Here is a 26,176-nt window from a genome sequence, read left to right as displayed (position 1 = left end):
TTGCTAGATAACCCCACTAGCTACAATCCCAATACACACACACCAAAACCCCAAGACAAAACACACCACAATACAAAAACCCCATGCCACACCCTGGCCTGACCCAATACATGAAGAAAAACACAAAATACTTAGACCAGGGCGTGACAGACAGGGAATTTTTACTAGGACTACATGTCAGGAATTGTGAAAAACGGAGTTTAAATGTATTTGGCTAAGGTGTATGTAAACTTCCGACTTCAATTGTGTATATATATATATATATATATATAACTTCCGACTTCAACTGTGTATATATATATATACACACATACAATTGAAGTCGGAAGTTTACATACACCTTAGCGAAATACATTTCAACTCAGTTTTTCACAATTATATATATATATATATATAACTAAATGCATATTCCCAACTGATTGAGATCAACCAAATTACATTTAACCGATAAAACATAAATAATTATCATTCACGATTGATAGTAGTGATGGCCTATTTGATATTAGGTATGTCTAATGTGGTGTTTCAGGGTATTAAAATATAACATTTTCTTGAGACAAAGTGTGTGGGCATAGGCAGACTTTGCAATTGGATAGGCTATTCAATAGTCTACATTTGTCGGTACAAACTTTGATTGATGAACTGATGACTTAGTTAACTTTTTTGTTGGTGCACTCCCTTACCTAAAAAAATAGCACTACACCACTGGTGCCGAAGAAGAGACCCACATATACAGTTTAAACTGAATGAGTGTTGATCCGTGCAACAGTGGTGAGCGCAAATCAGTGGATTCTCAGGGCCATTGCTCTCGTCTAAGTTTGAAGTACACACAGACCAGCCAACCTCCAGTCAAAGCCACAATAGTCTGTAAAACTCAGGTCTGCATATCTGTTAAACAGCAGTGCTGCTGCAGTACTTCAGCATGGGATATTATGGGGTGAAAATGTACACATTATTTCCAATCATTAGATAGCTGTATTTTTGTAATATTCAGCTGCATGACCTGCATCTATTAATCGTTTGTAAGTCTTCATCAACTCCACTGTAGTAATAGGAAGGAGTAGGTCTACATTCTTCTCAAATGAGATCACCACATCTGTGGTCTTGGGAGACTCCCCCCCCCTGTCTTGGGAGACTGTCTGTGATTATTCACACGCGAGCACACAAACTTAGAAGATCCCTGCTTTGGACACAGGTTGACGATTATTGTCAGGAATATTGCCCTGGAGGCAGAACTGAGCGACTTCCGCTAGTAAAAATTCCTTGAAACAAAAAATTTGCTTTCTGGTCATACTTTAAGGTGATGGTTAGGCATTAAGGTTAGCCGTATGATTAAGTTTAGTGTTATGGTTAGGCTTCAAATCCAATTTGATTACTTTGTGGCTGTGCCAGCTAGTGACCACTCTGCAGAGCTGCCTCCAGAACAAGGTTAATTATGAAAAACGCTAAGCTGCATTTTGGACAGAGAGTCTTTGAGACCATAACTAATAGGTCTACAAAATGCTTAAAACGAGTGTTGGGGAAGCTACTCTGAAATCATAATTTACCAAACTACCAATTATTTCACACTAGAAGAAGTTACCTACATTAATGCTACCCTTAAGAAAAATATAGTTTTTTTGCAAATTGCAAGAACAGATCACTCTTGGGTCAGATGTTAACCGAGTGTGCAATTTAGCCTATTAAACACAAAAAATAAAAAATAAAACTATAATAATAAAAACACAAAAAACATGTTTCCACGTTGCCTGGAAAATAATGGTAATTCTTGCCTATTTCACCCATTTTTTCTTCTCTTTTTGCAAAAAGAGTAGTGTGTAGTTTCAGTAGTTAGCTACACCACTACATGGCAAAAAACGAATTAACTACACTGTAGTTGAATTACTAGTTGAATTACATGTAGTTCATTACTCCACCAACACTGCTTAACACTAGTGTGTTTGTATGCCTATTCTCTCTTAACCGCTATCCAGCATCAACCTCCCAATGCCCTCTGTCCTGTGTTACTCCACATCTCTCCTTCTAACCATATCTCTCCATGTCTTCTCCTAACCATCTTCTAGGCCATTCTGAGTCCTGACTCTTTCATGGCTTTGGGAGCAGCTGAGTGTCCAGTGGTGTCTGTAATTACCTTGTGTCTTCACATTGCTGGGTGGAAGACATACACGCAAATTGAGACCGTGTTTGTGCAAGGGACTGTAGTAATCTTAGATTTAGAATTGTGTCAATGTTAACCATGACATATGACAAATCTGTCTCTATATGATGGTGTCATCAACTGCCCTAGACACTCAACAACAGCTTGTGTTTTGTCAGTGTGGTGACAATGTTATGTTATCCACATCATTCAGACAATTGAGAGACATGAGGTGCATTTAGAACTAATTTATGCATCAATTCAAATTACATCATGAGTTTATTATCATAATCACTTATTTTCTGTCCTATTTCCCATGTTACCGATTGTTTCATCATTCTTTTAATGTTGTTGTTTTTCTGTCTGGATATTATATGCTTGAACATCTGAAAGGCCACTGTAGGAACACCAACCCTCAAATCTTCTATTCGGCACAACATTTGTATCTTCACTATTATAATAGAATGGGCTCTGCACAAAGCTGATCACAGTTTATTGGAAATCACTTTTTCAAATAGAGGGGAACGGATACTAAACAGGCCATGAAGGATTGACTTACCGAAACAGGTTCACGGAGTATGAATGTCCCACAATTCTCAACAAGCCCCAGTTTCACTTACTGATGTCAACAGTCTTTTGTTTCCACTGAAGCAGAAAGACCAAGGTAGAGGTACTGTAGGAGAGGAGGGGGAACATTGTCAAGTCAGAGCACAACTTGACTGTATTTATTACTGAATGTGACCCTTTGAGGTTTCTTTCTATCCCATTCCCCAAGCAGACACAGCAGAATGGTTTATTTTAGTGGCCAGGTTGTTCCATTTTCTTATTCCCCTTCTTACATTGTTCTCCCAGAATCCCAACTTCTTAATCTCTTTTCTTCTTGACAGTGTACAGTGTGTGACTGAGACAATTGATTGTGTCCTGGACTGGTCTACTGTCCACTGAGGAACCTGCAGTAGTTGACTATTATATTACACTGATAGGTAGGTAGGCATTGTGTTAACCACAGGTTATAACACTGTTACCACAGGTTATAACACTGTTACCACAGGTCATAACACTAATATCTAAGCACTCTGTTCTTCGAAAATGCATACTGGACAATAAACTATCATCTTTTCAGTGTGTTCAGTGGTAATGCTGCTGACAGTTTGAGGTATGTGTGAACATGTGCTTGTAAACGTTTTTATGTCAGAACATTAAAAAAACTATTAGAGCTCAGACTCACCAAACAATCCCTGCTGTATATAGGCCTACTCAGAAGCCTCTTCTCCATCTTTACAACCTCCCTGGGACACGGCTACAGCAGCTGAGGTGGAGGGCTGAAAGGATGAGGAAAATAATGATGGGAGAATAAGCAGATGCAGAGAAACAGGTAACATTCAATGGGTGCTTGAGAGCAGAGAGAAATAACCGAGTAAGTGACAATAATGAAACAAATTGAAATGTGTACAGAGATGGCTGGCGGAGAACAAAGGAATATATTCCTAAGAATAATAAAATAAAATATGATCCACTGTCAGGGAAAGAAAGAAGGTAGAATGAAATAAGGATTCAGGGAGAAGGAGTGAGAGTATGAGCAGATGGGCTTGTACAGACCCTGAGCACGGGGAAGAGAATAGATCAATAACTCAATTTCAGTGGTGAGATTCAGCCACATTGTTTCTCAATAAATGATAGGTAGAGAGGCTTGGCTCCTCTCTCTTGGTTTCTTGGTTTTATCACCTTTTGCTGGCAGCATTGGGTCATCATTGGGGAATGCTATGTATCTGCCTCAGCATGCTTGTTGGCTGGGGTAAGTTATGCCTTGCCAACTCTCCCTGGTGGCCTTCACAGTCCATGTACACACCACCAAATGATCTCTCCTTCTCAAATCCCACACCTGCTAAAATGTGATGATCCCAACGCAAGGCCAGTGGAAGTCTGGGGTTGGTTTTAGGCCAGGGCTTAGGGAACATGAAACACAAGACAGGAAACAGACTGTGTAAACCAAGTTGATCAAATGTATCTCTACTGTATCAACAAAAAAAATGCTTTACTGTATGTCCCTCGGTCCCCATCTCTATCTCTGTAATACTGTGTTAGTTTCCTCTATAGTAGGGTGGCTTGGGGTTAAACACCCCCCCCCCCTCCTGTAATTCTTACAGAAACCCCTGTCACCACATTTTTGACTCTTTCCCTAGATGCCACTAGTTTTGCTTAACTAAAAATCTCATCCGTCTCATCTCAACATTTTACGTCACCCAACAAAACGAATATAATATTTTGTCATTTAGATAAAAGTTATATATATATATTATATAATCTAATTAAGTTAGATCTATACATTTAAAAAAAATATTTACCAGTAGGGGAACCTAAAGATAAATCATCCACATGGTTAAAAAAAATGTAATCCTTTTTTTATTATATATATTTGTTTAATTACCCCCTTTTTCTCTCCAATTTCGTGATTACGATCTTGTCTCATCGCTGAAACTCGTCAATGGGCTCGGGAGAGGCGAAGTTCGAGTCATGTGTCCTCTGAAACATGACGCGCCAAGCTGCGCTTCTTAACACCCGCTTGCTTAACGCGGAAGCCAGCTGTACCAATGTGTCAGAGGAAACACAATTTAACTGAGGACTGAAGTAGCCTGCAACATTTATGAAGATTTTACACTATTGTGGAGAGATGTACTGTTTGGATTCTTTACATACAATAGAAATAAGCGGAATCATTTTTATGTAATTAATTTCATTATTCTTTTGGCCAAATTTCATATACACAAATGTAAATTTACAAACAGAAAACCACATTTTCGTACCCTACAAAAATAAATTGAACTGTATTTTAAGACGGTTAAATGCTCTACTCACAAAAAAGCTGTTAGAATTGTAAGTATATGCATGTCCCTTAAGGTCCTTGTGTAATTGTAATGTGATATTGTACCCCCTAACTCGATTGTCTATTGTTTGTAATCTATGTATGCTTGTGTTCCCTCATGTGCTTTATGTATTGATTTGTTATTAATAAAAAATACAAATAAAATAAAATCAAAAATAATAATAATTAAAAAAGCCTGAAGTAGCCTGCAGGTGCCCAGCCCGACACAAAGGAGTCGCTAGAGCACAATGAGCCAAGTAAAATGCCCAAATAATCGTATCAATTTGATTTTAACACACTAATCTCATAAATATCTTTATTTTATTCTGCATACTTATTTCCTTTCAAAATGTGTTTGCCTAAAGATAGCCGGTATGCACATGTCAAAATCTGACCAAATTTGTCTATTTTCGGACAGAAAAAAACTATCCCCCCCAAAGTTACCCTACTGTTCTCTCTCAAATCTTTTTTTCCTCTAATCCAAACCTCGACCCCACTACAACCCACCCCACCCCCTCTCCCTAGCGGCTGATGTTGGGGTTTCATCAGAGCGTGTGGAGAGATTCAGACAGACAGGAGAGTGAAGTGCGTGTGGAGCAGTTGCCGCTGTAGCTGCCTTCTCTCTTCAGAGGCTATGACCTAGATAAAGAAGAGGAGTCAATGTGCCTGTCTGCGAGCCAGGCAGCCACCGCCAGCAATGTCAGGAGGGGGTTAGTTGTGTAACACACTGTCCTATTTAGTTTGCTAGTCTCTCTCTCAAACGCATTCATACACACTCCGCTAAAACTGCATTAAAATAATGACTCTGTATAGTAGCATCTGTCCATGCATGGCTTCAACAGTAAATGGCAGCAGTGTAACTGCATAGACTTAAGGGTGAATGAACCATACAGAAAAAGACTGAGATGGTGTGTGAATCACACCAGATTTGTTTCAGAATAAACTCTGAATAACCTTTCCACACCAGCAGACAGTCATCACAGCTCCATTGCGTCCCACAGAAAACCACTACTCAACCAAGACTTCTCTATTTACACTACCATCCACAGCAGCTGTTTGTAGAACTGCAATGCATGTGTTGAATACTGCATATCTGTATTCTCAAACCTGACACAAATATTTAGAACAAAATCTGCAATGGCAGGAAATCAATGTATGCATTGTGAAGTACTAAAATGAGTCATGTGTAGAACGTGGGACATTCAAAATTACTTAAGAAGAAAGTGAGTGTAAAGGATTCCATCTACCACACAACTATTTCCTAAAAAGGCAGTGGATATTGTGGATTTCGTAGATGTAGTCAGTAGAACCAAAACAACCACTGGTCTCCCCCACCCCATTGTGTAACACTGCCATCATCTGGCTTCTTGGTCACAGTACAAATAGTAGCAATCCCTTTTCAATACATGTGCTCAGAGAACATTTTAAAGGAGTGTGTTCTCACATATGTACGTTTAGTTCAGTAGTACATTGAGTCTTTAGGGTCAGGGTAAATCAACACAGCAGATACTAAAAGCGCTGCTAATTAGCCACCTAAAACATACACTGCAATCCAAATCAAACTTTGTCACGTGCCAAATACAACAAGCGTAGACCTTACCGTGAAATGTTTACTTACAAGCCCTTAACCAACAGAGCAGTTCAAGAAGAGTTAAGAAAATATTTACCAAATAAACTAACGTACAAAATGACAAAGAGTAACACAAAATAACAATAACGAGGCTATATATAGGTGGTACCGAGTCTGTGTGCGGGGGTACAATTAGTTGAGGTCATTTGTACATGTAGGTAGGTAGGGGTGAAGTGACTATGCATAGATAAAACAGCAAGTAGTAGCAGTGTTCAAAACAAATGGGGGGTGGGTCAATGTAAATAGTGGCCATTTGATTAATTATTCAGTAGTCTTACAGCTTGGGGGTAGAAACTGTTAAGGAGCCTTTTGGTCCTAGACTTGGAGCTCCGGTACCACTTGCCGTGCGGTAGCAGAGAAAACAATCTATGATTTGAGTGACTGGAGTCTCTGAAAATTTTATGGGCTTTCCTCTGACACCATTTCCTGTAGTCCACGATCAGCTCCTTTGTCTTGCTCACACCTTACCCTTACCACCTAGGGGTAGACCGTCAGGAAGTCCAGGATCCAGTTGCAGAGGGAGATGTTTAGTCTCAGGGTCCTTAGCTTAGTGATGAGCTTCGGGGGCACTATGGTGTTGAATGCTGAGCTGTAGTCAATGAACAGCATTCTCACATAGGTGTTCCTTTTGTCCAGGTGGGAAAGGGCAGTGTTTCTTAGGCTGCGTTTACACAGGCAGCCCAATTCTGATTTTTTTCCCACTATCTGGTCTTCTGACTAATCACATCAGATCTTTTTCAGAGCTGATCTGATTGGTCAAAAGACCAATTATTGAAAAAAAGATTACCTTCTGTGCCAGGTTGATCTGCCCTGTAGCTCTCAATAGAACCAGGCTGCCATTCAGCTCAACCTTCTGACTCCGTAGCAACACCAACTCCACTACCAACTCCCATAGTCACCATACACTGCTATACCGTAATGTGTTAATTGTCAAAAATGTTTTACATTTAATCTGTGTCATTGTTTCCTTATTTATTTTAATAGCAATCTAAGCATAATCATGGGCAAACACATAGAGGTTGATGACAAGATTCAATGGCTCATGAATACAAAGAAAATACATGAAATGTGTATCAGATATAAAAATGTGTTTGAAGTATTAATAGATTTCTGATCGTGTCAAGAACACTTGAATATAATATAAATTGTAATTTGACCTCTTTTTCAGCAACTACCTGCTACAAAGAACAACACTGCCATCTTGTGGCCCATCACTATACTTCAACTGTTATCACTGACACAGAAAAAAGATTCAGAATAACTGATCCTGATTGTTTTATTCAGATGACAAAGTCAAACCTTTTCTGCTAATATTTAACAAAAGACTCATATGCACCCTTCCAGCAGTGCAAACGTATGAATGTTACACAACTTATTCTTAAGAAATGTCTGAGTATAAGTGATCTTGATCTCGTGATAGTAAACATATTCAGATTCTTTGTCTGTATGATTTGGCACACACACTTGAACAAAAAAACAAAGGCCTCAATGGCAGGTTCTGAGTACATTGATAGATTGGTGTCCTAACACCAAATCATTACAAAAGGAAAAAGGTCAATTACTCCATGTGTCATCCCCAGTTACCAGTGTAAAAACATGTGTCGTCAGCGTAGGGTACGCTGGGGCTTGAAGCAGTCCCATCCTGGCTTGGGGCTCAGGGTGTGTTCGGGAAGCAGGTACTCCTTCAGTCTGTCAGGTAAAGGCAGAGCCTTCACCCTGTCGTCCAGGGGCCAGGGCTGCAGGTGATCCCGGATGAAGGCCCTGCAGAGGCAGCGCAGGGGGGGAGGGCCGGTCTCCTGCTCCACCACACGCCGATGGAGGTCCCGCAATGTCTGCGCATTGGGGTCTTGGTCTGGCATAGGCAGATCCAGGGGCAGGGCCAGACTTGGGGAGGACACCCGGGCCAAGTCCAGGAGGACCTCAGCCTGCTCCAGGAGCTCAGCCGCCTGCTCTGCATCAGAACAGTCCAGCAGGGCCGTCTGGAGCCTCTGGAATACCAGCCTGTAGCCTGTCCAGCAGGAGGCTCCGTGGCGAGAGCAGTGGAAGGAGGCACCACTCTGCAGCAGCAGCACTGCCAGGGGAAAGAGCCGATCAAAGTGCTCCAGGCTGGTCACTGTCAGGGAGGGTTCCCCATCCTCCTCCCCGTCGGGGGTAAGGCAGCAGCTGGGGTCAGCCCCGTGGGCCAGAAGTAGCCGCGTGGCCCTCAGACAGAAGCTGCCGATCTCAGCTGCATCCTCCACAGAGCCCTCCAGAGCCTCCTTCACCAGAAAGACCAGCGAGGATACAGCCGTCTCTCCATCCAGTGTGGCAGCATGAACATCTGCACCTTAGGAGGGGAACAAACAACAAAGTTTCCTAAATATAAATACATTTGAACATGCTCTGCTGTTGTTGATGTACAAGCATTTCGCTACACTCGCATTAGCATCAGCTAACTGTGTATGTGACCAATAAAATGTGATTTGATGTTTAGCATTTCTGTCTTTCTGCCCATAAGCCTACTCCAAATTAAAGCGGCAATATGTAACCTTTTGGGCAACCTTACCAAATTCACATAGAAATGTGTACGGTCAAGCAAGTGTAAGAAGTTATATGTTCTATCCGTGTGTGGTATTTCTATGCTTCCCGTTCTTAAGTTTAGTTTTTGCGTCTTTCAGTTTTGTAAACCATTCTCTACACTATACTTGCTTGTTTTGTCACAAACTGAAATTCGGGGAAATATTTGAATTTTAGAACCAGGATAATGCAGAGCGATTCTTGCATAGTGCATTTTTAAGGTTATTTTATAGCACAGTACCTCTCTGAAGTAGCAGCCGGATGTTTTCTGTGTTATGCACAGTGAGTCCATCACTGCTAGCTAGGGCATGCAGCAAGGGTGATTTTCCTTTGGGGACAAGATCAAAAAGGCAGTGTTGAAATAGAGGATATACAGTAAATACAGGTCAAAATGTCAACTCACAATTTTTTATTATGACCCACCAAACCGCGCCTCTTAACACCCGCCTGCTTAACCCGGAAGCCAGCTGCACCAATGTGTCGGAGGAAACACAGTTCAACTGACGACCGAGGTCAGCCTGCAGGTGCCCGGCCCGCCACAAGGAGTCGCTTGAGCGAGTAAAGTCCCCCTGGTTGTGATACAGCCCAGGATCGAAACCAGGTCTGTAGTGACGCCTCTAGCACTGCGATGCAGTGCCTTAGACCGCAGCGCGACTCGGGAGGCCCTCAACTCACCATTTTTATCTCTTGCATTCACATCAGCACCCATGTCCAGCAGTGTGCACATACAAGGCAGTCTCTCTGCCTCTTCACTAGCGAGATCCAAGGGGCTACTTTCATGGATCTGCATAAGATACAGTACACTGTGTTACAGAGCCATAACAACACATTCTGTATACAGAGCAAGAAATGTACTGCAGAAAAGACAGAACAGTAGTATGTTTTGCAGCTATAAGTTCTTGCTACCGGTTGTACTCACCCGATCTCGCTTGTTAATGTCAGCTCCATGTCCAGCCAGCAACCTCACCATAATCGGCCTGTTCCTCAGTACAGCAATGTGCAGTGGGTTGTAATAAGACACAGGGTCTGGGAATCAAATTATATTTAGGTCAATAAAATATAGACAAATAGTCTCCTAATATTTGAATGACAAGTCAGTCCTCTCACCCTCAAAGTTGAGATCTGCTCCATATCGTAGAAGGACTTCTGCTGCACAGACTAGTCCCCGTTCAGCAACCTTAAACAGAGCATAGCTGATCCCCTCCTCAAACACAGCTGACTGGGACTCCTTCTCCAGTAGCTCCACTAAAGACCCGCATAGACTGTCCTCATCCTCCGGGCTACGACTCCTGTAAATCCAATAAGAAGACCAAGGTCAAATACAGATAAATACACAATAGAGGTTTCAGGTTAGCTTACACATTGCCATATCGATTGACATTGTGGAACTTGAGTGTCAGTGCAAATTACTATAGCAGTTACTTATCCCTGAACCAGACTCACAGCATCACATTAAAGTAGACTCACCTCTCTCCAGTGCTTGTCCCTTCCTCCAGACCAACAACACACAGCACGGCGTCCACCAGGGGCTGATACTCATATATAATCCTGCGAAAGCCATGGAGGAAAGGCATACTCTTGGCTGATGTGCCACTCTCTGCTGCTTGCGCTAGAACACTGGACAAGTTACACCCAAATGGAATATAATTACTACCTAAACAGGCTGTTATAAGTTATTTTATTGATAGTGCTTATCTGACATTTTCAGACCGTTAAGGGTGGTCTCTGGGATTTGTATTACGTTACGCCCAAAACAAAATAGCATTATGCATAACTAGCTTTATTCTGCAAGTTGTGAGTGCAAACGTAACAATTATTGCCACATGCTAGCTAATATACCCACAAATTAATATTTGGTATGTATGTGGCTAGTTAGCTATAGTCTTTAAAGCCAACATTGAACGCTAAATACGATTTGGCAAGCTAGCTACTGTAGCTCCAGACATGGCTAAAGTTAGTTCATCATTTGTGTTACCTGGAGCAGAACGACAGAACAAGAATTGACATGACGGCAAAACGTGCCAGCTAGCTAACAAGAATAGGTAACTAGCTATTTGGTTTTGCTTTTAAATTACCCAACGAGCTACCTAATGTTAGCTAGCTGGCTTCAAGATGTAACGCGAGCTTACCTTCAAAACAGGAAGTGTACTTCTTCTTCGATGAGGTTTAACGGCGGTTGTCATCCAATAAATGTTGCATTACTGCCACCTACTAGACTGGAGCACAACTCCCTTATACTTTGAGAAAATAAATAAACAAATACCATACCCTCTAACACTACCCTGCTCCACTATTTTTTTAAATCTATTTAAGCCAACAACCTGAAAGGATTGGACACCACCCCCACCCTGTAATTCTTCTGATGTCAAGTCTCGCACACCCAAATACCTCTCTGCAGCCGCCACCACAACCTCAATTTTCTGCGACTTACATTCCATCCCTGCAGTACAGTTGATAACCATTGCTATAAATGCTAAAAGTTTAATCTTATTGAAACATACTGTATATCACTTGTTGGCCTAAGCGCCTTATACCACCCACCACTGCGACCTGTATGCTCTAGTCGGCTGGCCCTCGCTTCATACTCGTCGCCAGACCCACTGGCTCCAGGTCATCTACAAGTCTATGCTAGGTAAAGCTCCGCCTTATCTCAGCTCATGATAACAATACCCATTGTACACACGCTCCAGCAGGTATATCTCACTGGTCATCCCCAAAGCCAACACCTCCTTTGGCCGCCTTTCCTTCCAGTTCTCTGCTGCCAGTGACTGGAACGAATTGCAAAAATCACTGAAGCTGGGGACTTACATTTCCCTCACTAACTTTAAACAACAGCTATCTGAGCAGCTAACAGATCGCTGCAGCTGTACATAGTCCATCTGTAAATAGCCCACCCAATCTACCTACCTCATCCCTATATTGTTTTTATTTACTTTGCTGCTCTTTTGCACACCAATATCACTACTTACACACCATCATCTGCTCATCATCATCTGCTCATCTATCACTCCAGTGTTAATCTGCTAAATTGTCAATACTTTGCAACTATGGCCTATTTATTGCCATACCTCCTCATGCCATTTGCACACACTATATATAGACTTTATTTTTTTCTATTGTGTTATTGACTGTATGCTTGTTTATTCCATGTAAGTCTGTGTTGTTGTTTCTGTCGCACTGCTTGGCTTTATCTTGGCCAGGTCGCAGTTGTAAATGAGAACTTGTTCTCAACTAGCTCACCTGGTTAAATAAAAGGTGGGGGAAAAAATCCCTCTGTACTGGTACAGATCTACTACTCACACCACTCCTCTCAGGATCCCTCCCCCTTGACCCATATTCCTCTACATATGAAAACTTCTGCACTACTCTAAGCCTGGAAACCTCAACCTGCTTCTCTTGCACATGACATTTCTGATCCCCAGCCCCATGTGCACCCCTACAGTCAACACATGCCACTACACATTCCTTTGCCTCATGCACACTTCTCACACCTAGGAACCTTTATATTTAACTAGGCAAGTCAGAACAAATTCTTATTTATAATGCTAGCCTTCTCAGGGAACAGCAGCAGAACAATGTTTTTTTTACCTTGTCAGCTCAGGGATTTGATCCAGCAACCTTTCGGTTACTGGCCCAAAGCTCTAACCACTATGCTACCTGCCACCCCTACCTCCTACATACTCCTGCCACATGCCCATAAGCTTGACACCTGTAACAACGTAATGTATTCGGCACAAGAGCTAACTTTAATATCACAAAAATCACTTTGTCAGGCAAAGACAACATCAAAACTCAATTGAACAGACAATGACTCCTCTATTTCACCTCTCACTCCACACTGTCTGCGTCGCAGCAAATGACGAACATCCCAAACACCGGGAATCTTCTCCTTCAGTTGGTTAACTTTAACATTTACTGCTACACCAGTAATCACTCCTTTCAATGGCGCCCTTTTCTTGAGAGCAAAACAATTCACATCTCTTGCCCACATTCGTTTAACGCAGAGCACCTGTTCCCTCTGACCAGCAGAAACACAAACAATTTTCACAAGACCACTTCTGTTACCCTCACCAATTCCACAGCTTCCAACTCGGTTTTCACCCACCCTGAAACCGCAAATGGATTAGCCAAAAGGCAAGGGTCCACTTTTTCCAAAAACTTCCCTCCTACTGTCACAGGCTCATCTTTACCCTCGGTGCAAGCCTCATGCCCTGAAAACTTCACCACACCTACCACTTATTCACGTCTTCAGCTCACTCTGCTTACACTTTGCACCATTTTCTTTAACAAACCATCTCCCTTTTTTCCACCATTTTTAACCGAGTCATGCTCACCCTCTGCCTCTCTTTTTCCCTCCACTCATCCTCCGTATCCCAAGTATACATCTCCTCATGATAATACTTAACTTCTCCTGACATACATCTTGTTCTCGCCTTCACAAGGGACACCATTCAACCGGCTGTCACAATCTCCATACAATCAGCACAAACCCCTCGGAATGTAGTGCTCAACAGTGCATCCCTCTTATAAAGCAGCTGCTTCGTCTTGATGTCCTTTTTTATCCATAGCTACCATATGTTTTTCCATTTCAAACTAGTGCAACCTTCCAACCACCATCCACCGTCCTAGCTATTCTGATCACAGGAAGTGTACACGCCCACAATGATTTTTCATATTTCCCCTCCCCAGTAACATGTTGATGGTGCTAAAACGTTCCTAGTTGTCACACCCTGATCTGTTTCACCTGTCTTTGTGATTGTCTCCACCCCTCTCCAGGTGATGCCGATCTTCCCCTGTGTATTTATACCGGTGTTCTCTGTTTGTCTGTTGCCAGTTTGTCTTCTTTGTCCAAGTCAACCTGTGGTTTGTGTCTCAGCGAGTGCGGTTTCCAGTCTCTCTTTTCTTGCTCTCCTGGTTTTGACCCTTGCCTGTCCTGACTCCGAGCCCGCCTGCCTGACCATTCTCCCTTTCCCTGAGCCTGCCTGCCAACCTGTACCTTTGCCCTCCTGGATTACAAACCTCTGCCTTACCCTGACCCATTTTCTGTCCATTAAAAGAATATAAAATTGATCAAATACAGTGTAGACATTATTAATATTGTAAATTACTATTGTAGCTGGAAAAGGCTGATTTTTAAAAATGGAATATCTACATAGGTGTACAGCGGCCATTATCAGCAACCATCACTCCTGTGTTCTAATGGCACGTTGTGTTATCTAATCCAAGTTTATAATTTTAAAAGGCTAATTGATCATTGGAAAACCCTTTTGCAATTGTTAGCACAGCTAAAAACTGTTCTGATTAAAGAAGCAATAAAACTGGCATTCTTTAGACTAGTTGAGTATCAGGAACATCCAGCATTTGTGGATTTGATTACAGGCTCAAAATGGCCAGAAACAAAGACCTTTCTTCTGAAACTTATCAGTTTATTCATGTTCTGAGAAATGAAGGCTATTCCATGTGAAACCTTGCCAATGAACTGAAGATTTAGTACAATGCTGTGTACTACTCCCTTCACAGAACAGCACAAACTGTCTCTAACCATAATAGAAAGAGGAGTGGGAGGCCCCAGTGCAAAACTGAGCAAGAGAACAAGTACATTAGTGTCTAGTTTGAGAAACAGACGCCTCACAAGTCCTCAACTAGCAGCTTCATTAAATAATACCCGCAAAACATCAGTCTCAACGTCAACGGGGAAGAGGCAACTCCGGGATGCTGGCCTTCTAGGCAGAGTTTCTGTGTCTGTTCTTTTTCCCATCTTAATCTTTTATTTTTATTGGCCAGTCTGAGAGATGGCTTTTTCTTTGCAACTCTGCCTAGAAGGCCAATATCCCGGAGTCGCCTCTTCACTGTTGACGTTGAGACGGGTGTTTTGCGGGTACTATTTAATGAAGTCCACTTGATCAATAGTTATTGCTCTAGTATCCTATGGTCTCGCTGGTGTCAATGGCACATTTAGTCATTACATAGTCAAAAAAGTGAATTGTTAATAGTTTCCTAATTTTTAAAAAATATTTCAAATGCCATGGTTCTCCGTGGTAGCCTAGACTCTAAAACATTTCAAATTGATAGGCCATTGTGGAGTGGATTTACAAAGGATTATAATGGACATGTACAATCAGATTTCCTGATTTATCAATAACTCAGCCATCTCTTAACCAATCCATTAGCTTTTTCCAGCTAAGTTAAGAGATTTGTCATGGGCCCACATACCACATTTTGGAGTTATGGTTTGATGAGAATATACGTTTTCCAAAATCTCTAAGATGGAAGAAAATCTATCCGTATTGACCTTATGGGTCCTTGAGGCAAATTTGTTCAGCATGAGGCAAGACATTTACATACAAAGTATCAAGACTCTCGATCAAACAGAGCGACGGATATGAGTGTTTAAGTTAGACTGCTTATAATAGCGTCAACTATAGGCCAATGAGTGCTGTTCTTTTTGAACATGTTACTCATGGCCTTTAGTTTCTGTGTACCAAATTAGAAAAAAAGTTACCAATCTATGCTTAAGTTGTTTGTCCATGTCAAGGAAAACAATAAGGAGTCAGAGAATAACAATAGATTTGACAACTTCACTGTGAACTCCTAATTATCAGTCAATTGAAGTTGGTGAGTTCAAAACACCTTTATTAGGTATAACACACACATTGACGCAGAATAACGTTTTTTTACTTTCCCACGTAGACAGTCATGCACAGTCCATACAAAAAGCTCAACATTAAGATGAGGCATGTGCTGAACAGTGGGCTAATAGAAAACAGAGATCCCAGCGAGTAGAGTAACAGGAGAATGAGTAATGTGCGATAACTCGCAAATGTGCGCAGGGTAAGGCGTGGCCGCAGGTGGTAGTCGTCCTGGCTTTGCTGTGTCACTGTACTCCTTGGGAACCTTCCTTTTACAGTGGAGGTGATAAGGTAGTGTTGTCCCAGCCTTCCCAGCAGGTTCTGTTGTGAGCATAGATCGTTCATGTGTCCTTCAAGCTGCAGGACAAAATTCTCAAGTAATTTAGTCAAACCATGTATCCCTGTACTACTACCAATCATTATAGGTAGGCCTATTGTATGCCATATGCACTGAGTATACAAAACATAAGAACACCTTCCTAATATTGAGTTGCACCCCTTTTGACCTCAGAACAGCCTCAATTAGTCAGAGCATAGACTCTACAAGGTGTTGAAAGCCTTCCACAGGGATGCTGGCCCATGTTGACTCCAATGCTTCCCGCAGTTGTGCCAATTAAATATTTTGTTTTGCCCATTCACCGTCTGAATGGCACACATGCAAAAGTCATGTCTCAATTGTCATAAGGCTTAAAAATCCTTCTTTAACCTGTCTCCTCCCCTTCATTTACACTGATTGAAGTGGATTTAGTGACACCAATAAGGGATCATAGCTTTCACCTGGATTCACCTGGTCAGTCAATGTCTATATATATATATATATATATATATATATATATATATATATATATATATATATATATATATATATATATATATATATATAATAGTGTTCCTAATTAATCATAGTGTTCCTAATTAATCATTATAGAAATATTAAATTGCATATAAAGTCAGACCCAAAGGCATCATGCTCATAGGGGCACAGGGGCACGTGACCCCTTAGATTTGTCATGTAAAATAAGAAATAATTTTAAAAAGTTCACATTTTTGTTGTTGTAATACTGTAATACTACTAGCCAACTAGCAATTTTATTAAGTTAGACAAATAGCAGATACTGTAGGTTCCCAATCTCCCAACCTCATAACTAGGTACCAATACGCCATTTCAGGATATCAATCAAGTTCAAGTAGCGAGCTTGTCTAACTGTCTTAGCTGGTATGATTGCTGGCAAGGTTGGTAGACTTAAGAACAGCAAGCAATTACTAAATGTATTGAATAAGACTCACATTCCTTTCAATCTTTTACCCAGATTTTAGCAGAGGTATGCTTAAGAGTAATGTTTATATATGCAGAAAAATAATGATAGAATTAAGCATGATGATTATGGCTCTAGATTGCAAGAAAAAGATGTTTCAGGTGTTTGAAAAATGCCAACTTCTCCAATTTCCACCCCCCAGCCATCCTCACGCACTTTGTGCCCCCTCAGATTTTTGGGGTGCATGAAGCCCCCGGTAAGACTCCCCACTTACTTTGTTATTGATTAGTGTGGCGATCCAAAACATAAGCTGCACCAAGACTGCGTTTTCATAGCTTCTCACAGGCTGCAGCTGTGGGTCCCCTTGATACTCAATATCAAATCTGCGAAGGCCATTGATAATCTGCAATAGAACACAATTACAATGTACATTTATGTATTGCACCGTATGCACATCATTCATTTTGATTGCAGTAGTTATTTTCACCTGCATTCTGCCAAGGTCTGTCAGGATCAGCCCGTTTTCACTGTGAATACAGTCAGGGAGCTGCTTGGATTCCTCCACTGACCCCATGTTCATCATCATCTGAGATAGATGACCTGTGTTGAGCTACAAAACAACCACAAATGATTTGAGACATCACTTTAACATTGGTTAGTACTACTTGATAATAATAACCAATGTCATATCATCTTCTCACATTGAAAACCTGATTGAGGTGGTCCACAGTTTTCTTTAGTAGCTCCACTGTCTTCATGTCAGACTTGGTCATGTCATTCCCCCCACTTTCTGAATTGGTTTTAAGAATCAACCTCTTCCAGGAACAGAGAAACTGGCCAACTGATACATTGGCTGGCGGATCCAATGTGGTTTTTGCAGTCTGTTGGGCCTGCATTAGTCTCTGGACCAGTTTCAGCACCTACAATGTTCAGAATATAGGAAAGCATTTGTAACCACTATCCATATTTTGTAGATTGCAGCACCCTCAGTCAAATTGTCTTTCTTGTCATTCACTTGTCCTTAATGGGACTTACCTCGGCTCGCATTTCTACCCCAAACATTTGTAGTTTCTTGTTATTGATGTGAGTCTTGGGCAGGGCAGCTATTTCAGTGAGCTGCACCTGAGATGCCATCAGAGTGGATGGGAGGAGGGGACCCTGATGCAATAGCAATTTTTCTCCTGTAAACAAAATGTATGGAGAAAACAAATCTTGAGAGGTCTAATGTTGTTCATTGTGACTGAGTTACAGTGCCCTTCAACTAAAAATAATTGTGGTTACCATTTTCAATCAATTCTGGAAGACTGGTTTGGGCAAATACTTTTGTCATCCTGAAAACCATGGTTGCATTGTCGACGTTGACGAGGTCGACATGAGCAAATCTTTTCAAGAAGAAGCTGAATAGCCTGGTGTACATGAGAATATTCTCCTGAATGAAAGAGGCCCTAAGAGACAAAGACAGCTTTATGTTAGCAAACGCACTCTTCAACCCAATGCTGTGTCTGAGCTATAACACTACTGAGCAAATTCAAAATATCTTACCATTTCTCTTTGTTTTCACTGTACACATGTTTTTGGTATCTCCAGGGCTGGATGTAACTAAGCCACGTCTCCAATACCTGTATTGAGAAACGGCTCATTCAAAACCACTTCTCTTATACATACATTCAGTAGGACAGTAGGATACCTTCCAAAACCAGCTAGAAACACTGCAAATTAAGCAATAACATGGCCAAATGTCAAAGACAGACCAAATGTAAATCCAATGTAGAACTTAAGTGTGCACTCACTGCTCTGAAGGATGTCTCCATAGGCCACTGTTTGAAGCAGTGCAGCAAGAGAAGGTACAACCTCTGTACATATTCTGATGTGACCACTCTGAGTTTCAATAACAACATATTGTTAATATCATCATTATCATTATCCTCATCATCATCATCATCATTGTAAAAAACACTAAAGTGGATATTCACCTTTTAAAATCTTCTGAGAGATAGGTTTCTGAGTGGGCAGAAGGTAAGATATCAGACTGGTCTAGTTTTGTTTTTCCAGAGAGGGCATGCATGTGCTTCACCAGCTGTCTCACCACCAGTATGTGCTCCTCTGTGATGACAGAGACCTGCAGGTTTACAGACAAGTGCCTATCATTAAAATGTAGAATTCAGAATCCATTAGATTAACAATGTGAATAAAAGTGCATGTTAGTCATGAAGAATGAGTCATCGAAGGAAGGTAGGAAAGACCTCATTAAGCTTCTGGTGTGTCTCCAAGGGGAAATGTGGCAGCCATATCTCCAAAAATATCTAAAGCAGGGACAATGAACAAGGCCATACAATGACTCAACAACTAAACTTTTGCGAGACAAGCCAAGATTGCTATATTAAAAGTGTCTCTGTCCAACCCAGATTTTTCTCAATCACCTGTAGCATAGTCCCTGATCTCCAGATACTCTGATTGGTTGTCTCAGCGTTAACAGGGCACTGGCATTTCAACAGGCCTTTGCTTGTTTCACTATACCTAGAGGACCTGGGGAACCATCAAAACAAGCGTTATCAAATATTACATTTCATATTTGCCCTATATTGATAGATGATGTGCTGATCTTATAATGCATTGTGAAAGGCACAGGCTAGCTATACAGCACCTTGGAATGTGTGAGGTCAAGGTGCCTTTGACATCTGAGTGAGGGGATCCTTCTGTAGGGAGGAAGTGTTTGAAATATGCATCCACCAAGGCAAAGTAGACACTGTTTGAGATGGAGGTTTGCTGCCCTGAGTGGTGATCCTAATTTAACAATTAAAAACAGAGAACACCCAGGTTACAAAATGAGATAGCATTGGCAATGGATTGACTTTATTAATATTTGAAACAAATGAAATGGAATAGCACTTCAGCCTACCCTCTGTGTAATGACACTTGTGGCAAAATAAAACATGAAGTACTCAAAGGCATCTGGTGACAGTTAAGAACAACGCTAAACTAAAGTGGACAAAGTTCAATAATACTTAGTAATAGTTGTCATTGCGTCAAACATTGTAAAAAAGGATACTGAGTGACAATCTCTGATGATTCTGAGAGGGTAATTTATTGAGGAAAATCCGGCTATTTGAAATGACCCCCTTGTGGATGGAAATTAAAATGAAAGAGAAAAAAAACTCAGCATTCATACAGGAATATAGACCAATAGGCATTTAACTACTGATATTGTGTTGCAATTATTGCTAACGCAATGACATTGTGAAGTATGCTGAAATAACACTGCACAATTAGCATTTACAGTCACATCTGAAAGTATTGGTGCCCTTGATAAAGATGAGCAAAAAAAGACTAATAAACAAATACAAATAAAAATGATTGTCACCTATTTTCAATACTTTGTGTACCCTCCCCTTGTGAGGATAACAGCACTTAGCCTTTTTCTATAATGTTATGTGAGATTAAAGAACACATTGGGAGGGATCTTAGACTATTCCTCCATACAGAATCTTTCCAGATCCTTTCCAGATCCTTGAAACCACAAGTTTTCAAGGGAGACTAATTTTGTGGCCAATTAACCATTGAATGTGTGCTTGGGGTCATTGTCTTGCTGGAAGATCAACTTTCAGGTCAAGTTCTGTAATTCTCCAACTGTGGGACTAGTCTTTGTCTCCCGAACCATCATCCTCGCTGTGCATGGAGAAAAGATACATTTGGGTCCTCTACCAGGCAAGTTTACACCATTCCAGTGGTTTTAAACTTTGTAATTGTTGCCCTAATAGTGGTAAGTGATATATTTGTTTTTTCAGTAGTTTTTTTGTTGTACCTATGGCCTGATTTACGAAAGTCACCAACCATTTCTCTCTTTTAATTTGTGAGTTCTTTGCCTTGGTGACGGATGACAAATGGATTTTACATGTGTGTGACCAAATGTTTATACCCCAGTGAAACAGGAAGCCATGAAAGGTCACAATACAGTTTCTTGAACTGAGATGAATTTAAAACAATATAATGTTAATGCAGATTAAATTGTTTGATTTATTTATAAGAATCGTTACGGTGCCAATCATTTTAACACCAAGATTTTTTTTACTGGTTAAACAAAATCTTTTTCTCTGAGCAATTAGTATAAAATAATATAATATTGCCTACAATATAGCTTGGTACCAATAATTTCAGATGTGACTGTACTGTATGTTGAAAACTTACAGGTAAATTGGCGACTTGGATCTCAAAGTTGTAGTCTTCAGCTTGAAGTTTATAAACAAGTTTCAGCATTGGGCCACTGCAAAAATATTGTATGTTGGTGAAAACTTCACTTCCATGTTTATTAGTATACTGTGAGTGTAATACACATTAGTAATTTAATATTATGGATAGCAAATTGTGGAATGTCTCAAATCACAGACAGGTCCACCTTGGTTGTAGGAACTCCAGTACATTGCTGTAGTCACTGCTGTGGGCTTGCAGAGAAGAAAGACTCCAACCAACAGTGCTGCCATCCAGGCTGCCAACAACCCTCTCCACCATCCAGGGGAATATAACACATAGCTCCTGTATGAGGCCAAACAGCATCGTTAACACACCCCACACTCAGTTTATACATGTATATGCTACGCTACCTGATTTGAAGAGGAGTTGTGCTATGACACAGTGGCAATCTGAAATCTTTGCATACTGAGAAGCTAGAGGACAATTTGCAACAGGAAGCAGCATATGTACATGATACAGCTGTCTGAATGGCTGTGTCCAGTCACAGTAACACATTGTCTACATCAGCATGAAACAGCAACTGGCTGATCCTCTCTGACATTTACTCTACACATGGCCAATAACAAGCAACTTTTTCATACCGCTTGCAGCTTGTGTGTGAATACATAACCCACTTATGTTAAAACATTCAAATACAATGTGGAAATTGGTGTAGTAGCTAGCAGGGGTGCAACTTTGGTTTTAGAAGTGAGGTGGACATACAGTAGCAGACAAAAGTTTGGACACACCTACTCATTGAAGGGTTTTTCTTTGTTTTTACAATTTCTACATTGTAGAATACTAGTGAAGACATCAAAACTATGAAATAACACATATGGAATCATGTAGTAACCAAAAAGGTGTTAAACAAACCTAAATATATTTTACATTTGAGATTATTCAAAGTAGCCACCCTTTGCCTTGACGACAGCTTTGCACACTCTTGGCATTCTCCCAACCAGCTTCATGAGGTAGTCAACTGGAATGCATTTCAATTAATTAACAGGTGTGCCTTGTTAAAAGTTCATTTGTAGAATGTCTTTCCTTTTTAATGTGTTTGAGCCAGTCAGTTGTGTTGTGACAAAGGTAGGCGTGGTATACAGAATAGCCCTATTTGGTAAAAGACCAAGAACATATTATGGCATGAAAAGCTCAAATAAGCAAAGAGAAATGACAGTCAATCATTACTTTAAGACATTTAGGTCAGTCAATGTGTAAAATTTCAAGAACTTTGATAGTTTCTTTAAGTGCAGTCGCAAAAAACCATCAAGCGCAATGGTGAAACTTGCTCTCATGAGGACCGCCACAGGAAAGGAAGTCCCAGAGTTACCTCTGCTGCAGAGGATAAGTTCATTAGAGTTGACTGAACCTCAGATTGCAGCCCAAATAAATGCTTCACAGAGTTCAAGTAACAGACACATCTCAAAATCAACTACTCAGAGGAGACTGCATGAATCAGGCCATCATGGTCTAATTGCTACATAGAAACCACAATTAAAGAACACCAATAATAATAAGAGACTTGCTTGGGCCAAGAAACACGAGCAATGGACATTAGACCGGTGTAAATCTGTCCTTTCGTCTGATGAGTCCAAATTTGAGATTTTTGGTTACAACTGTTGTGTCTTTGTGAGACGCAGAGTAGGTGAACAGATGATATCCGCATGTGTGGTTCCCACCATGAAGCATGGAGGAGGAGGTGTGATTGTGGGGTGGTGCTTTTCTGGTGACACCGTCAGTGATTTATTTAGAATTCAAGGCACACTTAACCAGCATGGCTACCACAGCATTCTGCAGTGATACGCAATCCCATTTGGTTTGCGTTTAGTGGGATTATAATTTGTTTTTCAACAGGACAATGACCCAACACACCTCCAGGCTGTGTAAGGGCTATTTGACCAAGAAGGAGAGTGATGGAGGGCTGCATCAGATGACCTGGCCTCCGCAATCACCCAACATCAACCCAATTGAGATGGTTTAGGATGAGTTGCACTACAGAGTGACGGAAAAGCAGCGAACAAGTGCTCAGCATATGTGGGAACTCCAAAGACTGTTGGAAAATCATTCCTCATGAAGCTTGTTGAGAGAATGCCAAGAGTGTGGCTACTTTGAAGAACCTAAATATAACATATATTTTAATTTGTTTAACACTTTTTGATTACTACATGATTCCATATGTGTTAGTTCATAGTTTTTATGTCTTCACTATTATTCTACAATGTAGAAAATTGTCAAAATAAAGAAAAACCCTTGAATGAGTAGGTGTGTTCATATTTTGAAAAAAATGCAATTTCAGAATGTCCCCAGTGAAAGTAGTGCCCCTGGTAGTTAGCCATAGAATTGCAAGTTGCAACAGCAATACTGTGATATAATGAAATTAATGAGGACGATACTACAGTATTCACATCATCTCTAGATACAGTATAATTCAGTTGATTGTTTAGCTACCTTGACAGGTTTATCATCAATGTCTTTTGTCATCTCTGTGCATTGCTGTGGGAGTGACTTGATTGTCCAATCTGTCTTCAGATGATCCTGCATGGTAGAACACTCAATCATTAACATCAGCTTTCAAATCCTCTGCTAAAATAAAATCTTGAGCATTTTAAGATTTGAGATTTAAGATTTGTCTTGACTCACCGAAGAGGACATGACTGCAATGTAGTATTCCCATAAAACGCTTATCAGGAACAGTAAACAAGAGATGAAAACACAGTATTGAAGTCAAATAATCAGTTTAAAACAATTCCTTTACCATCTTGTGCACTTTTAGTTCAGACCGTTGTGCCAATGTTTTTGTATAATCATGTCGTTAGAGACTTCGGTGTATGACAGCTGTCCTCTGCAACAGTTGCTTGTGGGCCCCCCACATGTCATTTATTCTGCACCCAGCCCCAAGTCTAGCTGGAGGTGGAATATTCCATGTTGATGAGGTTCAGTCAAAGAACCAATTCAGAGAATTTAGCATTTTTTAAAACACCTGAACCAGCTCTCTCCTGCTATGTAGAGCCATAACCATTATGTCTAATTTTATGTCATAAATAAATAAATAATGTCTATTTTTTCTGCGTAGGTTGTCTAAGAATGCCTCTTTGCCATTCAATTGTAATTTTAATTAGGGTTGCACATAGATTTTTTAAAGAACGTTATGCCTTAGGAGTTTAGTACAAGTGCCACATTGGTATATTGTAGGGCTGTGACGATACCAGTATCGCAGTATTTTTTATAATAAATTAAACTCTATAGCAATAAGGCTCAATGGATAGAAGAATCCCACCAATCCATCTGCAGAGTTGAACTCTATTTCCATATGTCCATGGTTATTTCTTGCCAGGATTGAATATTCATTAGATAGTCACACAATGTCACAATAGTATAATTGGTAACATTTCCTATAAATTCCACTCTTCATAATGCATTATGAGCACATTTATAATGCCTCATGAGCTATGCATGAATCAGAAATTAAGACCCACATACAGAAATGCACACACGCACACAAACAAAAGCACAAAGCACTGTACTTTCACTCCATGTGTTCTAAGTTTTAATGTGTATTCATCCATCACAAATGCCCAGTGGAGGCCAAGTTATTTCCCTGAAGTGGAAGGCAAAACACAGCAGTTCAATCAATGGCTGATTAATCATTCTAATTTCATCACTTTCAGCCAAGCATTATTATAATCACATCCCACCCAGGCATTCAATATAGCATTGTTCACTGCAGGAATGGCAGGCTGCTCTAAATCATTCTGATGTGGCTGCAGTGTCCTGCTATTTCCCACCAAACTCAATTTACTCCCCATTTTTATGCCATGTGGTCATGAATGATCAATTTCCCTTCCCATTTTTGGCAAATCTGCCAGAGATGAGTTCCCCGGCCAATATAGTCTTTGTGCACACACCTGTCTACTCGGGTGCTGCTGTGGATCTCAGATCTCAGCTTCATTTAATTGATATCCTCAGGTTTCACGTTTTATTAGTGATATGTACAGGATACACATGGTGTACACCATCCAACGAAATGCTTACTTGCAGGTTCTTTCTCGACAATGCAACAATAATAATACATATTTAAATATAAGAATAGGAACATAAAGTAAATGGCTCAGTAGAAAATATATTTTAAGTATAATACAGGGAAGCACAATTTATAGTACAATATTCACACATGTATCAGAGAAAGGGGGGATTGGGGGCAAGTGTTTAAATTATGCAGTATTAGCTATAGTATGTAAGAGTCTGGTTGCAGCATTTGCGATGTGTGTGTAGCATGAATGTACAGTGTATGTGTGTGTGCGTGTTTGTGCATGCGTGAGTACGTGTGTGGATGTGTGTCTGTCTGGGTGTGTGCATGAGTGAGTGCATGTGTGCTAAGGTGCGGAGAACACGAGTAGGTGGTCAGTCCTGTTCAACTGTTCAGCAGTCTGATGGCTTGTAAATAGAAACTATCTCTGAGCCTGTTGGTATCAGACTCACTGCTCTGATACTGTCTGACCGACGGTAAGGGAGAGAACAAACAGCTTGTGTCTGGGGTTTGTGTGTCCTTGATGATGCTGCTAGACTTCCTCAGCCATCGTTTCAAGTAGATGTCCTGGATGGGTGGGAACAAGCCCCCAGTGATGTACTGGGCCGTCTTCACCACCCGCTGGAGGGCCTTGCGGTTCATTCCTGTACCAGGCTGTAACACAAACGGACAGGTCGCTCTCGATGGGGCAGCAGTGGTTTTTGGAGAGGATGCGGGTGGCATGACGAATTTCTTCAACCTCCTTAGGAAGTATAGGTACGTTGTTCCCTCTTGACAAGAGTGGTGATGTTGTTGGTCCGCATTTTCCCCAGTACTTTTCAAAAGCAGCAGCACCGACTGGGCCAGTAACC

General features: G+C 40.8%; 3 protein-coding genes and 1 long non-coding RNA gene across 6 annotated transcripts; all 4 read right to left on the bottom strand.

Moving 5' to 3' along the window:
- Positions 1 to 412: 412 nt before the first annotated feature.
- On the bottom strand, positions 413 to 4,621 carry LOC112248418. Of its 2 annotated transcripts, none has more exons than XR_002953227.2 (4): positions 4,566 to 4,621; positions 3,863 to 4,083; positions 3,366 to 3,459; positions 413 to 2,810 (listed from the first exon to the last, which is right to left on the bottom strand). It is a non-coding gene; the product is annotated as an uncharacterized LOC112248418 (long non-coding RNA). The 2 variants fall into 2 exon arrangements; XR_006083211.1 differs by lacking the exon at positions 4,566 to 4,621 and having other exon boundaries at positions 413 to 2,148; positions 2,697 to 2,810; positions 3,863 to 4,544.
- Positions 4,622 to 7,888: 3,267 nt separating this feature from the next.
- asb6 (ankyrin repeat and SOCS box containing 6) lies at positions 7,889 to 11,392 on the bottom strand. 2 transcript variants are annotated; one of them, XM_024417421.2, is made up of 7 exons: positions 11,316 to 11,392; positions 10,654 to 10,803; positions 10,294 to 10,475; positions 10,106 to 10,212; positions 9,862 to 9,970; positions 9,428 to 9,514; positions 7,889 to 8,956 (listed from the first exon to the last, which is right to left on the bottom strand). In XM_024417421.2, exons 2-7 carry the CDS (start codon positions 10,758 to 10,760, stop codon positions 8,235 to 8,237), a joined length of 1,314 nt encoding a protein of 437 aa, XP_024273189.1. In that variant the 5' UTR covers positions 10,761 to 10,803; positions 11,316 to 11,392; the 3' UTR covers positions 7,889 to 8,234. The 2 variants fall into 2 exon arrangements, with proteins under 2 accessions (XP_024273189.1, XP_024273188.1); XM_024417420.1 differs by lacking the exon at positions 11,316 to 11,392 and adding an exon at positions 11,162 to 11,309.
- A 4,395-nt stretch (positions 11,393 to 15,787) lies between these two features.
- Positions 15,788 to 20,006, bottom strand: LOC112249489 (sphingomyelin phosphodiesterase 4-like). Its single transcript, XM_042320157.1, has 13 exons — positions 19,971 to 20,006; positions 19,716 to 19,855; positions 19,492 to 19,597; positions 19,315 to 19,374; positions 19,045 to 19,190; positions 18,862 to 18,949; positions 18,614 to 18,690; positions 18,353 to 18,516; positions 18,107 to 18,252; positions 17,773 to 17,991; positions 17,559 to 17,681; positions 17,346 to 17,474; positions 15,788 to 16,172 (listed from the first exon to the last, which is right to left on the bottom strand). The coding sequence occupies exons 1-13, from the start codon at positions 20,004 to 20,006 to the stop codon at positions 15,861 to 15,863; spliced, it is 1,746 nt and encodes a 581-aa protein (XP_042176091.1). The 3' UTR covers positions 15,788 to 15,860.
- LOC112249487 (sphingomyelin phosphodiesterase 4-like) lies at positions 19,779 to 24,097 on the bottom strand. The gene is made up of 5 exons (XM_024419315.2): positions 23,939 to 24,097; positions 23,747 to 23,833; positions 21,465 to 21,601; positions 21,257 to 21,332; positions 19,779 to 20,190 (listed from the first exon to the last, which is right to left on the bottom strand). Exons 1-5 carry the CDS (start codon positions 23,948 to 23,950, stop codon positions 20,098 to 20,100), a joined length of 405 nt encoding a protein of 134 aa, XP_024275083.2. The 5' UTR covers positions 23,951 to 24,097; the 3' UTR covers positions 19,779 to 20,097.
- Positions 24,098 to 26,176: the final 2,079 nt, after the last annotated feature.

Source organism: Oncorhynchus tshawytscha, linkage group LG04 (genome assembly GCF_018296145.1).
Source record: "Oncorhynchus tshawytscha isolate Ot180627B linkage group LG04, Otsh_v2.0, whole genome shotgun sequence".
In the NCBI taxonomy this organism is placed as follows: domain Eukaryota; kingdom Metazoa; phylum Chordata; class Actinopteri; order Salmoniformes; family Salmonidae; genus Oncorhynchus; species Oncorhynchus tshawytscha.
This window is presented reverse-complemented; position numbering and strand designations above follow the sequence as displayed.

Bases quoted from the DNA above. Each gene is read 5' to 3' on its own strand.
- LOC112249487 (XM_024419315.2), bottom strand. The intron at 21,333-21,464 runs GTGGACCTGTCT...ATATTTTTGCAG, and splicing joins CTGGAGTTCCTACAACCAAG to TGGCCCAATGCTGAAACTTG. The intron at 20,191-21,256 runs GTAAGTTTTCAA...TCCATCCACAAG, and splicing joins TCCAAGTCGCCAATTTACCT to GGGGTCATTTCAAATAGCCG.
- LOC112249489 (XM_042320157.1), bottom strand. From the start codon at position 20,006: ATGTTTTATTTTGCCACAAGTGTCATTACACAGAGG. The intron at 18,253-18,352 runs GTAACCACAATT...TTTTGTTTACAG, and splicing joins TCCAGAATTGATTGAAAATG to GAGAAAAATTGCTATTGCAT. The intron at 17,682-17,772 runs GTGAGAAGATGA...GTTGTTTTGTAG, and splicing joins ACCTCAATCAGGTTTTCAAT to CTCAACACAGGTCATCTATC.
- asb6 (XM_024417420.1), bottom strand. From the start codon at position 11,193: ATGTCAATTCTTGTTCTGTCGTTCTGCTCCAG. The intron at 9,971-10,105 runs GTGAGTACAACC...TATCTTATGCAG, and splicing joins ACATTAACAAGCGAGATCGG to ATCCATGAAAGTAGCCCCTT. The intron at 9,515-9,861 runs GTGAGTTGAGGG...TTGTCCCCAAAG, and splicing joins GAATGCAAGAGATAAAAATG to GAAAATCACCCTTGCTGCAT.